Below are 12,625 nucleotides of genomic sequence, written 5' to 3'. Positions count from 1 at the left end.
TATATATATATATATATATATATATATATATATATATATATATATATTCCCCTGTCTTATTATTCTCATATGCAAAGATAAATCAAATAAGACGTAAGACATTTATTCTGAGTAGATGATGCTTCCGAACACTTTAATTTCTTAAAGTTGACTGCCCGGTCCAGTCCGTTCCTGCCATCTGCTGGACAAAAATCAAGTTGCAAGTAGGATTTCACCCACGTGTCAGATTGCAAACAGTATGTAAAATATAAAAAAACTGTTTTATTATAATTTAAATATAATTCATGTACAGGTAACATCACAAATTAATTTAAAATTTATAATATGGATTTGCACATTTATTGGCCACTGATAAAACTGATCATACGTTTATCATGTGTTTGTTTCTCTGTTAGCAAAATATCTTGTGCATTTTCGTGAATCTCTCAGAAAGTAATCACTAGATCCCCATCTACAACTGATCAACTTTTTAAGATGGCCGCCACAGCTAAGCAACCAAACACAAAAATGGTTGAAACGCGTTCAGTTTTAAACAAATGTAGATTGGAAGTGGTGTGGTAGTAGCTGAGAATCATTCGCAACGCGTTCTCTGAGCGGTGACGCAGTTTGAGAATGTTGCATGAGTTTGAGCAGAACGTGGTTTGTAAGGTTTGGAAAATGAAGGCAGGTCTAAAACCTCTGTCCTCTCTCGTCACAAGATCTTAGTTTAAAATAAATCCGTCATGGAAGCATTCCTTTAAGGAATGCCGAGTCTTTAATATTCTTTCATGGTTTTCCTAAACTTTTGCATAGGATTTTTCTTCGTGGTTAAATAAGCATTTGTCTTTGTTTTAGTCCAAGTTAACAACTGGGTTCTAAGACGATTTTCATTTGTTTTATTTCTGTTGTGTTTAACGTTCTGTGTCTGCTGCACATCGATGACATTCTGTGTTTGTTTGGACTTGTGTTGAGTTTTTTCTTTGTTTCTCCATTTTGCTCTACAGAAGGAGGTGAGGCAGGAGTCAGAAAAGACGAGCTCTCAGGAAGTCACCCTTCCCATATCTATAGTCTACGATGACACCGACACACTAGCTCATCCCAGTGTAAGTAATCACCAGCAAAACTGCTGTTCTACACCAGACTTTTTAAACCATTTGTAAGCAACTGAGAATTTATAATTCTCATTCAGAGCTAAATCTTGCTTCTTGTCATTTTATTGACCTTTTTTATGAGTGCGATGCTCGACTAGAAAGATTTACGACCAAACTTTGTACACCTTCCTTTTCAAAATACCAGTACTGCCACTAACACTTCTGCTATTTTCACCGTCCCTGCATATTTTGATCCAGTGCAGTATACCAGTTTACGCTTTTCCTAACATCGTCTCCTCCTCTGCCTGCAAACCAATGATGAAAAACGAGAAGGAAAAACTTTAAACTCCAATAACGCTCCCTGGGGCATCCCAGTCATCTATCTCCACTGGGGAAACTAAGTTATACCCTGATGTATGCAGATAACCCACTCACATTGATGCACAACACCCCCCAGCCCACACACACACACACACACACACACACGTATTCATACACTGTTAGACAGGCTGATATATGGTAGCAATATGCCCCAGGCGAGCCCCGGCCCCAGATCCAGCTCCAGCTCTACTTCCAATTAGAACAGATGAGTCCCATTAGCCCGGTTCAGATACTGTCATCCCACACACACAGCCTCATTAGCACCATGACACCAGCTCAGGGCCGACAGACAAGAACTCACTGGTGTTGAATGTAACGCACAGATTACAGGCAGTGTAGCTGTACGCCGCGTAGGTTGGAAATGACGGATGGACGGGCTCGGAGTTACTCCACCATCTGCATAGTAATAGACACATCACCACCCAGATGTACAGTATGTACACATCAGCAGCATGTCAACATTATCAACCCCCCCGCCATCACCCAAACACATGCAGAGAATGTAGAAATAATCTGACATTTGTCCCCGATGTCTCAGTGCCCTGCGTCTCTGTCACTGTGTCACGTCCTACTGAGCAGATGCTTTCATTCATCAGACACCGTTTTATAACCTCTTCCAGTCCCCATCATCACCACTGGTGATGGGCTGCATTAGAAACAAGTAGCATGTGCAGGCCTTTTTCCAGGAGCACCTGGTTGGATGAGTTCCATGTTGAAATTTCTCAGGTGCGTTATGGACCAAACCAAAGATGCACACGAGCTACACCTGTCAGTGTAGGATTAGAGCTTCACGTCTGTGTCAGCAACTACACTGAGCCCACAAATGAGCTGCAAGAACAACTGAAGTGTACTTATAGGGATTCATCGCTTATAAAACTACTGTCTTATGAACTTAACTTAGTTAGAGGCAAAATGGACTTTTTATGTATTATGATAAACAGATGGAGGAACCACTAGTTCATATAGGATTATTATTAGAAGTCTTTGTGTGCATTATTTCAAAATGGTATACAGTAGTCCCTCGTTTATTGTGGGGGAGCCGTACCCTGAAGACCCGCGATAAGTGAAAAACTGCAAAATAGGAATAGTAGAACAAGTAGTAAGTAGTAGTTTATTTTAGTATTTATATAAAGGTCTTTTAAACCCTTCCCACACTCTTGCAATATTCTAAACGATGTTTCTAAACTTTAAACGCTCTAAAAGAGCACAGCATGTCATGATTTCAGCTTCCTGCCTCGTCTACTCTTTGCCACCAAACATTCTTGGCCACGCCCACTTCTCCATTCTGCACAGAGAACAGCTGATCAGCTGCAGCAGGATGTTTATCCTGCAGTAAGGGCTGCACAAAGGTGCAGCAGGTGCTAAATAATTTAAAATAATTTATTTTAAATAAAAATTCCACGCCGAGCGAGCGGCTCATCCATCGATCAGCCAATTGTGTGTCATGTCCAATATTATTTTGAAAAACCACGATAGAGCGAGTCCGCGCTAAACGAACGGCGAAGTAGCGAGGGACTACCATAAAACTAGAATAGCTATTTCTTGGACTGATGTAAAGCAAAAAAGCAACACTTTCAGTCAAGTTTGGATTTTATATTTTCACTACAAGTATGCCAAAACATCTTGTGCTGCTGTATTCATTCATGCCCTTCTGCTCACTACAGACTCATGTTCGGGCTGCTGTTGAATACACTGTATTATTTTACATTATTTGTGTTTAGCATATGTCTTAATGTAAAGCTTAGATCCTTGTATACTGTTTCTTTTTATACTTTATATTTTTGCTATTTTTGGGTGTAACTGGGACCTTGAGTACACAATTTTGTTCCACCTCATGTACCACATGTGATGTGAATGACTATAAAGATACTTGAACTTGAAATACAATTACCATTTCAGAAAACTCTGAAAACTACACAGTTATATATATATATATATATATATATATATATATATATATATATATATGTATGTGTGTGTGTGTGTGTGTACACACACATTGGTGCCAGGACATCAATGTATTTTACAAAAGAAATGGCACAACAACAGAAAACACGTTTTGGAAAGCACGAGTATAAAATTGAAAACATAATAATCATAACATAAATTACAACTGCAAAATACAAATAAAAAACCATTCCAAATTTCCAAAATAATAACATCAAACAAAAAACACACACACAAAAAAAAAACTTCCAAAAAGCTCTTTGTTTTGCATAAATTTTCCATAAAAAAGTTTTTTTTTCCTATTTTTTTCTGATGTATATCTTTAGGTTTGTAGCAGAGCTGTGGTCATTTTTTTGCACCTTAATTCAATGTTCAGAGTTATGCACATAAGAAAATCTAAATGGTAAGGTTTTTTTTATCTTGTCAAATCTTTGACTTTTTGTCTTACTGCCATGTCCTCTGTCCTCTGTCCTACAGTTATTCATGGACAAGGAGAAAGCTGAGGAGCTGTGGCTGAACAGACTCATCTCCCTGCGACAGGAGAGGCTCATGGGAAGTCCCGTGACCTAAAGAAGACAAATGTTTCTTCACTTTCATTTCTCCCTGTTATAATTTTACTGCTATTAGAACATGGAGGTGTTCATTAGCAGGGGTCATGGGTAAAAATAAAATCCATCCCCTCAGTTTAATAAAGTGTCCACACTGAGCTGCTCTAACATGTGCAGCAGGTGTTCGTTTTATTTTCATATTGGACAAGGATGGAAACGCTACACCTGAAGAAGTAAGACGAAGGTTCTACAAGTCAGAATGTAATATTCAACATCAATAAAATACTTTTTAGGGGTGCACCGATTGCAGTTTTCTGGCCGATCACCGATTTCTAAATAGCCTGACCTGCCGATTCCGATTTTGGCCGATACCGATTTTGTTTGATAAGCGACACTGAAGTGTTATAAGGTCACAATGCACCTTCAGTGGATTTTTATGACCTCAAATTTTTACCATGACCCATGAAGGGGCTCAATATTTTCCACTTCTCTTAAAACGCATGAACAGTTTGTTGCTGTAACAATTATTTCTTCTTAAACAAAGGAAGAAATGTGAATGAAACTTTTGACTTTGGATGTCATTTTCCACTTCATATGTAACATTTGATGCATTATGTTTAATGTAATTTGTTTGATAATAACAGCCGTGAGTGGGTTTTTGTAACTAGTGCTTTTAAGGATGACTTGTAACAATTTATGTGCACTAAAATAAACGACATTTCTTTTTTTCACAAATAAACTATAGGTAGTAACTTGTTGCTTTACTGCAATTACAAACAAATATTCTGTATTTTGCTTACAATATGTTAAATTATTATTTTTAAATATGAGCGTTTCTGATGACTTCTTTTATATATGAATGTTTCTGTTCAGTGCCCTGAGACGACTTCTGTTGTGACTTGGCGCTATAGAAATAAACTGAATTGAATTTAAATTTTACCTCAAATCTTCAACACGACTCACATTAGCAACTCTATAAATAAACTTCCACCTGTGTTATAAAAAAAACACTACTTTTTAAATGTTTTGTCAGTGTTGTTTCAGATAGATTTATGGAAATGAGTCAACACACAAATCTATTTGTGGAACTGCCAGATGGTAAATTTATACTTAGTCTGGGATGTGGTGTCACTTTCATCCTCCAAAAAGTCAGTGTTGAAATGAAATAATTATTAAGATCGTAAAAGTGAGGTGCTAAATCAAACATGCACATTGACCTTATAGGTTGTGTAAATAGATAATTGCTCATATAAGTGTCCTCATATTCTTAAATGTCCAAATTATAGTTAGTAACCCAGTTATAAAACTATGATTCACTGTAGAACCGTAACATTTGATTTGATCTATATTGTGACATACTTTTTAATCAATGTGTTCATTTTATTCCTCACAATCTATTTGTTTTTACTTGACTACATTTTAAGCTTTTTAGATATGTTGCATAAACACTGCGTGGATTTTTTTTTTTTTTTTCCAAGATAAGCATAAGTCAAATTAAGGGGCGACGTGAACAGCGTAGATAAGAAAATTCGCGTTTATTTGAGAAATTTCTCGAGTTCCGTTGCCATGGCAGCCACACACACAACACGCAGCACGTGGCTGGAACTTTTTCGAACGCGCCTCATAAAACAGCCAATGAATGAGGCGCGTTGGTGTCACGTGGCCGGTGTCACAGTGACTGCTTCTTACTGCCTTGGTTAAAGTGGGGTCAAGCAAAGACGTGAGAAGACGCGACGGACTAATTGCAGGAATTATCAAGTCGCTGTTTGCTCGCAGTATGCTGAGGGAATTTGATGAAGATCCGTTTTTTTCGTGAGTAGCTTCACCTGGTTATTGTGCTTAATTGTCTAAACTTAAGTCGGCAATTTATTCTAAATTCTGTTTTTAGCCTCTTTGTGGCAACAACAGCGATAGACGTAGCCTAACTTAACAATTATATAGTTGTCAGTTATTTATATTTGTAACTTATTAAGCCCCTGTTGCTGCTTAAGACCTTTTTATTTATTTTTTTATTTCGTGTGTATGTGTGTGTGTTGATATTTTTACTGTAAATGAAATAAAGGGGGTGGGGAGAAAACTAACCGTTACCTATCCTGATGCATGCTCAACCGTTTATTAACAGTTTGCTAACCGTTACCTAGCAACAGCTGCGGGTGCTTTTAGGCTAGCATAGCTAGCTGCAAGTTTTTAAAAAGTAATATTTAAGAGTTAAATGTTATATTAGTTTGTCCATCTCTTTACATTTTATAATTTCATACAACTGCGTGTCGGTGAATATTTAAAGCTCCTGAACAATTCAGAGCTAAACCACTGGTAGTTTGTGTTTAAAGTTCACTCTGTTCCATGAGCAGATGCCTGCAGAGGTAATGTGGCTACACGACGCAACTTCTGAGTCAAGTGTTAAGGGTGGCTAAAATTATGTTAGGGCTGCTTCTTATTTCAGCCTGCTGTGTCCAGTGAAGAATTTACCCCTACTTATGAGCTTGATGGAAGTGACAGGAGTCACGGGACATTATAGAATTGTCCTGTTTAAAATTTCTGTGAATATTGACCTCTCTTATTTCTCGTTCTCTCTTACAGGGATCCATTTCGAGCACATGGAGACCATATGAGGCAGATGATGCGCAGTTTCTCTGAACCATTCGGTGCACCCTTACTGCCCAGCATAACGGATGGGAGAAACCCTGGACGCGAGATGACGGAACATCCTAGTTCGTCCCTTGCACTGAGAAGTGGACACAGGGTGAGAATGTGCTCCTCCTTTTGCAATCTGAACTCAACTAATAAGGAGCTTGATGATAGTTCTCGCATGTAACTGGTGTATAAACATTATTTAGGGACAAAACATCCAGCTTAACACTTCTGTTTGATCCCATTGAAGTTCTCATGGCCATACACCCCAAACGATAGTGTTGGAATGAAGCACTGGCTGGAACCCAACCACTGGAAGTGTAACGGAAACTCACAGAAGTGTGGGGCCATGTTGGTCTCTGGTTTTGCAGAAAGGCAACCCCTTGGCCTCTCTGGACCCATATCTAGCACTGAGAAAACCTATTTATAGTGCATTGTTCCTCTAACATTAGTTTCTTGTAAATGCACAGACATTGTTGACACAGCTATAGAGCCTCTGAGGATTCAGCTTTAGCCTGTTGGAGATGGTGCTGATAATAACGACAATAATAATTTTTAAAACTTTTTCAATTTAAACTGTCAATGTATATTCCTAGATGTCCCATGAACTCAGAATCTGACTGACTTCAGACATACGGTGCTAACAGTAAAGCTGAAACATTAGAACAGGTCCAGGTGTGATGATTGGAGCTTGCTCAGATCATTGTGTTGTTAAACTCACCGGCTTAGAGAGAGGTATTATATCCAGGCAGTGATATAAATTTGATCTGCTACTATATAGCACTCACGAACATTTCCAAATGTCCTCTACTGCCAAGTTATTTGTGTTAAGTCAAACTTAGTCACGGTCACCTGCTTTAATCCACATCTCTTGGGAACCTGTATATTTATCTTTGATAATGGCATACATAAAAAGCACAGTCTCAGTCTTGAACAGCGTTCTTTTTCTTCACGATATAACAGTTAGTCCGAGCGGGACCGAAACCTTTGGATTTCTGGCATCAAAACAACTCTAGTCTCAAAAATGCATAGACATTCATGCAAACGTTTTGTTTTTTGATGATCCACAAGCTGATGGGGTGGAGATATAAATGTAAGAGCTTTGCAAAATAAAAATAAATTTACACAAGCTTAATAGCTCCCACATTTCTGCAGTCCTTTATTTTCCATAAATAATAATAGCCATACTACTAATAATAATACTCATTGAACCAGTAGTTGTTGTTTATTTTACTATGAGGGCAGATGCTTTTAATCACCAAAAAAAAAAAAACCTGCTTTCTGACATCATGCCCTTTCAAGTCTCAGAAGATAAGAAGTTCAGACCCACAGTGGTCATAAGGCTGAAGCTGTGGTGCTTTGTAACGGCATGTTCTGTATGTTCACATGTCCCGGGCACTCTGCTTCTCATTGTTGCTCTTTTTGTCCCATCTGTTTCACAGAACTTGGCATCGCTTGGTACATTAGCAGCTAGATGACAGACAGCTCGCTCTCAAGCTGTTCTCTAGTATTACAGAGACAAATGTGCTTGCAAACACACACACACACACATATGGCATTAAAACATGTTCTCAAGTAAAGTGACACACAGTTTCACTTTGCAATATTTATATGTACTCAGTGGGACATGTATACACACATGCACACATTACTGACCACATATTTTTGAAAAGTTATACCTCTGGGGATGACAAATATCTGTCTTTCACGTCTGCTGAGCACTCAAATATATCTGTCATATTACCTTTCATAAGTGTCAGATGAGGCACTTGTTTACAAAAGTACTGTTAAAGAACAGCATAATCCAATTTCAAAACAAGTATAAAAATAGGTCAAAGTAAACAAAACACAATACAAAGATTGTTAAATTGTTTTAATTATGAATTTAACATAAAGTGGATTAAAAATAACTTGCTTGACATCAGCCACTTATAATATTTGCTGGTGCATTTTCATTAAAGGAATATAAAAATATTTAAAATATTGGGGGAGAAAACAAAAACCTTTAAAACATCTTACAGATGATTATTTGGATTGTGCATCTGTAACATAACTATAAACAGCTTTACAGGAAGTCTTTCTCCATGTAAATTGTTCATACCCTTTATGTTATGTTAGATTATTTAAAGATCACAAGATCCTAAAGAAATCTGTATGTGTCTGAAACAAGACCAAACATTTGGTTTTAGCTTGTTTATCTTTCAGAGCATCTGATGTTTGTTGACTATGAAAATGTTATGTACATACAGTATATAAATACTCTGCCCTCACCCATCTTGTTCTGATAGCGTATTTATCATTAGAACGTCCTGATTTGACAGACATTATTAATCCAGGCAAAGTTTGACAGCTGTACAGCTGTGCCACGTTAGGACTGCAGAGTGAGTCCAACCGATCCCAGAAACAACCCCACAGGTCTGAACAGAAGAGCTCTTTCCTAGAAACAACTGTGCAGAACCCTTAAGCTCCCGGGCTTCTGGAGGAGTACCAATCTAACGATGAAGTAGGGCACACTGGATGTTGGTATAATTGTAGACTTTGTTGAAAATGCTGCAAGTTTTTAATCTAGGAGAAAAGTTGATCAAATTTAAAACCTGTCTCAGTCATGTCACACCTCTTGTCTGCTTCCTCTGTTTGCAGCCGCTTCTCTTTTTATGCTCAGTCTAAATATAAAGCACACAGATGTGTATGTGGCATTTATTAGTTCATAGATGGAAGTGTGGGGTAGACTTGGCAGTTCAGGAGTGTTCTGCATCAGCTTGACCTTTGAAAAGAGCTGAGAGAGCAGCCTTGCACTCTTCAACCCCGCTTTCCCGTTAGACCCCCGACCTGAGTGGTCCACCCTGCCCACTGCAGCCTTCCCAGAATGAAGCTCACTCACGGTGTTAAACCCACTCTAATCTCTGGCAATGCAACCCAATTACACATGGAACACAAGTCATTCAACACCCCACTGATTACACACAACAACCCTGCACATCACGCCCCCAGAAAATACCCCTGCACAGTTGGGATGCTTATCTGGGGCCACGGGGGTCACAAACACCTGTGGTCTTGGCCCACAGTGTAAATGCTGGCTTTGGGTACAGTGGGGATGATCTGGGTGGGGTGGGGAGGGCTCCCTTCATACTCACTTCTTGGTGGCTGCAACTCTAGAAAGTTTGTGGCCTTGAAAATCTGCCTCATACTGTGTGTGTGGAGCCGTATGTGTGTCAGGAGCTTATGATTGATGAAAGACAACTTGGCCAGAGGTCAGAGAAATAGTTAAATGGTTGTGATCATTTATGTCTATAGAAATGTAAAAAAAAAGAATGCAATATAAAAATGCCAATAAGTAATTTCATGTATTTCATTTATTCTGTGCAGGAACAATTACCTGGTTGTATAATGTATCCTGAACCGTTGAGAATCTAAGAATATTTAAGGATATTTTCAAATACTACACTCAAATATTATACATCATGATTTAAAATTGTTTTTCATTAAATGTATGTGTGTGTGTGAGACACATAGATATTTCCTTGCAAAGTGGGTTATATAACAAAAGTGGTGTTTTTTGTTTTTTTTATCAGGATATGAGCCGATCAATGTTCCCTTTTGGCAGTACTGACAACACGGTAAGTAAGAGCCATCTGCTACAGTTACCTCCATCTAAACCTGTAAAATACTGACAAAGTACATGCTCGTAACTAACTGCATGTTTCTACAATTTATTTACCGGACTGTGACTCAAATGGTCAATGGGTTCCAACTGCAGCTGCTCTGAATTTACACCTACTGTATGTATCAATGGAAGCACGTCTTATTGTCAACAGGTAGATGGAACTGGACCCATAGAATCCTCTCAGAACGTGCAGTGTGTTAGAAACTAAACTGTATATGAAATGTGTAAAGTTCTGACTGAAATAACTAAAAAAAAAAAACGTTTTTCTAAGATTTATAGAGAATCTGTTAAAAACATTTTGTCCAATAGAAATCAGTGAACATAAAGCATATTTAACATTAAACTGATTCTTGTAGGAACACAGTGATTATCATCAGTGAGTTGCTTCTTGAGATTTGGGAAACTCAATATTAACCAAAACATTTCAGCATCATCCTTATTCCATATTAAATGAAATCTGAAGGTGGGGTGATCAATGCTGTTTTAATTTAACATGCATGGCCGGCTTAGATTGAAAAAATGAGAAGATTGTTATTGGACTCTTGCTTATTTTAAAAATGGCTTTATTTTTATTTTTTATTAACTCAAACTTTTTTTTTCTAAATTAATTGATTCCAGATTTTAAAATGCAACCAAATCTAATTTATGAAGTTAATGCCTTTAACTCAGTTCTGAACAATGATTACTGATGTGTTTGTTTTTTTGGTAAAAAAAAAAAAGAAAATGCATAAATTGAGACAACCTTTAGCTTTCTACTAGAAAACCCTCTAAATAAAAACCAGTTTTCATGTTACTTTTGGTGATGTAGTCATAAATGTGTTAATGGCCTGTCTAATGTGTTTGCATATTTGTTTATACCCATGATACCTCTGTTTATGACCTGGTAATGTAGACTGAGTAGCTGCTTGACTCAACTCCTGTCACTTAAAGTTTACTTTTTCCTTTTGTTCTTGCAGGACGTCATGCAAAACCCTTTTAGCATGTTTGACAACATGATGTCCAATGTGAGAAACAAGATGGAAGAAATGCACCGAAACTTTGTGAGTGTACTCGGTTACACCCACGCCTGGATTCTCACACTGTCGTGCTTTTAAATAAGATGTGATTGCTAAACAGCATCTTTGATCGTGTATGCTTCAGGGGAACACGTCCACAGATCCAAATACCCACTCATTCAGCTCCTCATCAGTAGTGACGTATTCAAAAGTTGGAAATGAGCCTCCTAAGGTCTTTAAAGCGGTGTCATCAACTCGTCATGCTCCAGGAGGGGTATGTTACAGTTTTATTTCAGACTACTACAAACGCTTCACTGTTTCCAACTCTGAAAAGCAAATCTGCTGTGTTTGTGAAGGTTTTATCCTGATTATCTTCCCCAGATCAAAGAGACCCACCATGCAGTTAAAGACTCGGAGAGTGGTCTGGAGAAGATGAAAATCGGGCATCACATCAAGGATAAGGGGCACGTCGTTGAGAAGAAATACAACAAGAAGACCGGAGAGAAAGAGCTCAACCAGGACTTTCAGAACATGGATGAATGTACGTTCAAGCATTTTGAACCCAGTTCTGTTCCACTATGTCTTCATGGTTCTGCCTGATGTTCCCCCTGCAGCTGAGGCACACTTGTTTTATGACGAGTGGCAGCAGGAGTTGTCCAGATTTCAGTCGTCACACCCCATGTCTTGCCTGAGGGAGCCTCCACCCTGTGCTGCCCACCAGGCAGCCCTCCCTGGTCCTGAGCCTGAGCCCCCCCACAGGTCAGTATTCAGACCACATGCAGCCTTCATGTGCACATCAGGATCAGATCATGTACATGAGTTCTTTAAACAACACGGTTATTGTGACAGAAGACCAAATTTAGCTTGTGAGTCTTAATTTGATGTTTTTGTTGTTTTGTTTCCCACAGAGATCAGCAGAGACGCAAAACTGGACACAAAGAGAAAACGAAAGGCTCGGGCAACACAATGCAATAAAATCATCCGGGTTGTTTTTTTCCACCTTTTGTGTTTTTATTAGTCATTCAAGCATCTTCTGGCTCTCTGGGGTGCCTGTCACACACAGTGAAATTAGCCTAGCTTGTTTTTATTAGTAGATTAGTTAATGTTGTGTTGTATTAGTTAGCTAGCTGTGTACATTTAAAATCACTAGAGCACTATGTACAGTTGTGTTTAGATCAGTGTTGTCTGTGTAAATAAGTACAACAGATCAAATGGATTTAATTATACCATAGTGGCTTTCTCTTGAAGCTGCAGACAAAAAGTACTTAAATTTAGTATTTTAAGCAAAACTCATGTAGAAGTTTTGAAGAGAAAGAGGCGTAAATGTTGTTTATATATATATATTTTTTTTTTCTTTTGATCACCATTACTTAATTCAACAAAAACTTT

At 38.2% G+C, this 12,625-nt stretch overlaps 2 protein-coding genes across 2 annotated transcripts in view; both read left to right on the top strand.

Annotated features, from left to right (window-relative positions):
- Positions 1-4,291, top strand: part of rsrc1 (arginine/serine-rich coiled-coil 1) — a gene marked incomplete in the record, with an annotated part of 180,123 nt that extends 175,832 nt beyond the window's left edge. Inside the window, 2 exon segments of the mRNA XM_037677500.1 lie at positions 984-1,082; positions 3,876-4,291. Coding sequence (XP_037533428.1) covers positions 984-1,082; positions 3,876-3,968 — 192 coding nt within the window.
- A 1,283-nt stretch (positions 4,292-5,574) lies between these two features.
- On the top strand, positions 5,575-12,211 carry mlf1 (myeloid leukemia factor 1). Its single transcript, XM_037677795.1, has 8 exons — positions 5,575-5,758; positions 6,527-6,689; positions 10,150-10,194; positions 11,198-11,281; positions 11,382-11,510; positions 11,618-11,777; positions 11,851-11,995; positions 12,145-12,211. Exons 1-8 carry the CDS (start codon positions 5,724-5,726, stop codon positions 12,209-12,211), a joined length of 828 nt encoding a protein of 275 aa, XP_037533723.1. The 5' UTR covers positions 5,575-5,723.
- Positions 12,212-12,625: the final 414 nt, after the last annotated feature.

Source organism: Nematolebias whitei, chromosome 6, assembly GCF_014905685.2.
Source record: "Nematolebias whitei isolate Nwh7 chromosome 6, NemWhi1, whole genome shotgun sequence".
In the NCBI taxonomy this organism is placed as follows: domain Eukaryota; kingdom Metazoa; phylum Chordata; class Actinopteri; order Cyprinodontiformes; family Rivulidae; genus Nematolebias; species Nematolebias whitei.
This window is presented reverse-complemented; position numbering and strand designations above follow the sequence as displayed.

Bases quoted from the DNA above. Each gene is read 5' to 3' on its own strand.
- mlf1 (XM_037677795.1), top strand. From the start codon at position 5,724: ATGCTGAGGGAATTTGATGAAGATCCGTTTTTTTC. The intron at 5,759-6,526 runs GTGAGTAGCTTC...TCTCTCTTACAG, and splicing joins GATGAAGATCCGTTTTTTTC to GGATCCATTTCGAGCACATG. The intron at 11,778-11,850 runs GTACGTTCAAGC...TTCCCCCTGCAG, and splicing joins CTTTCAGAACATGGATGAAT to CTGAGGCACACTTGTTTTAT.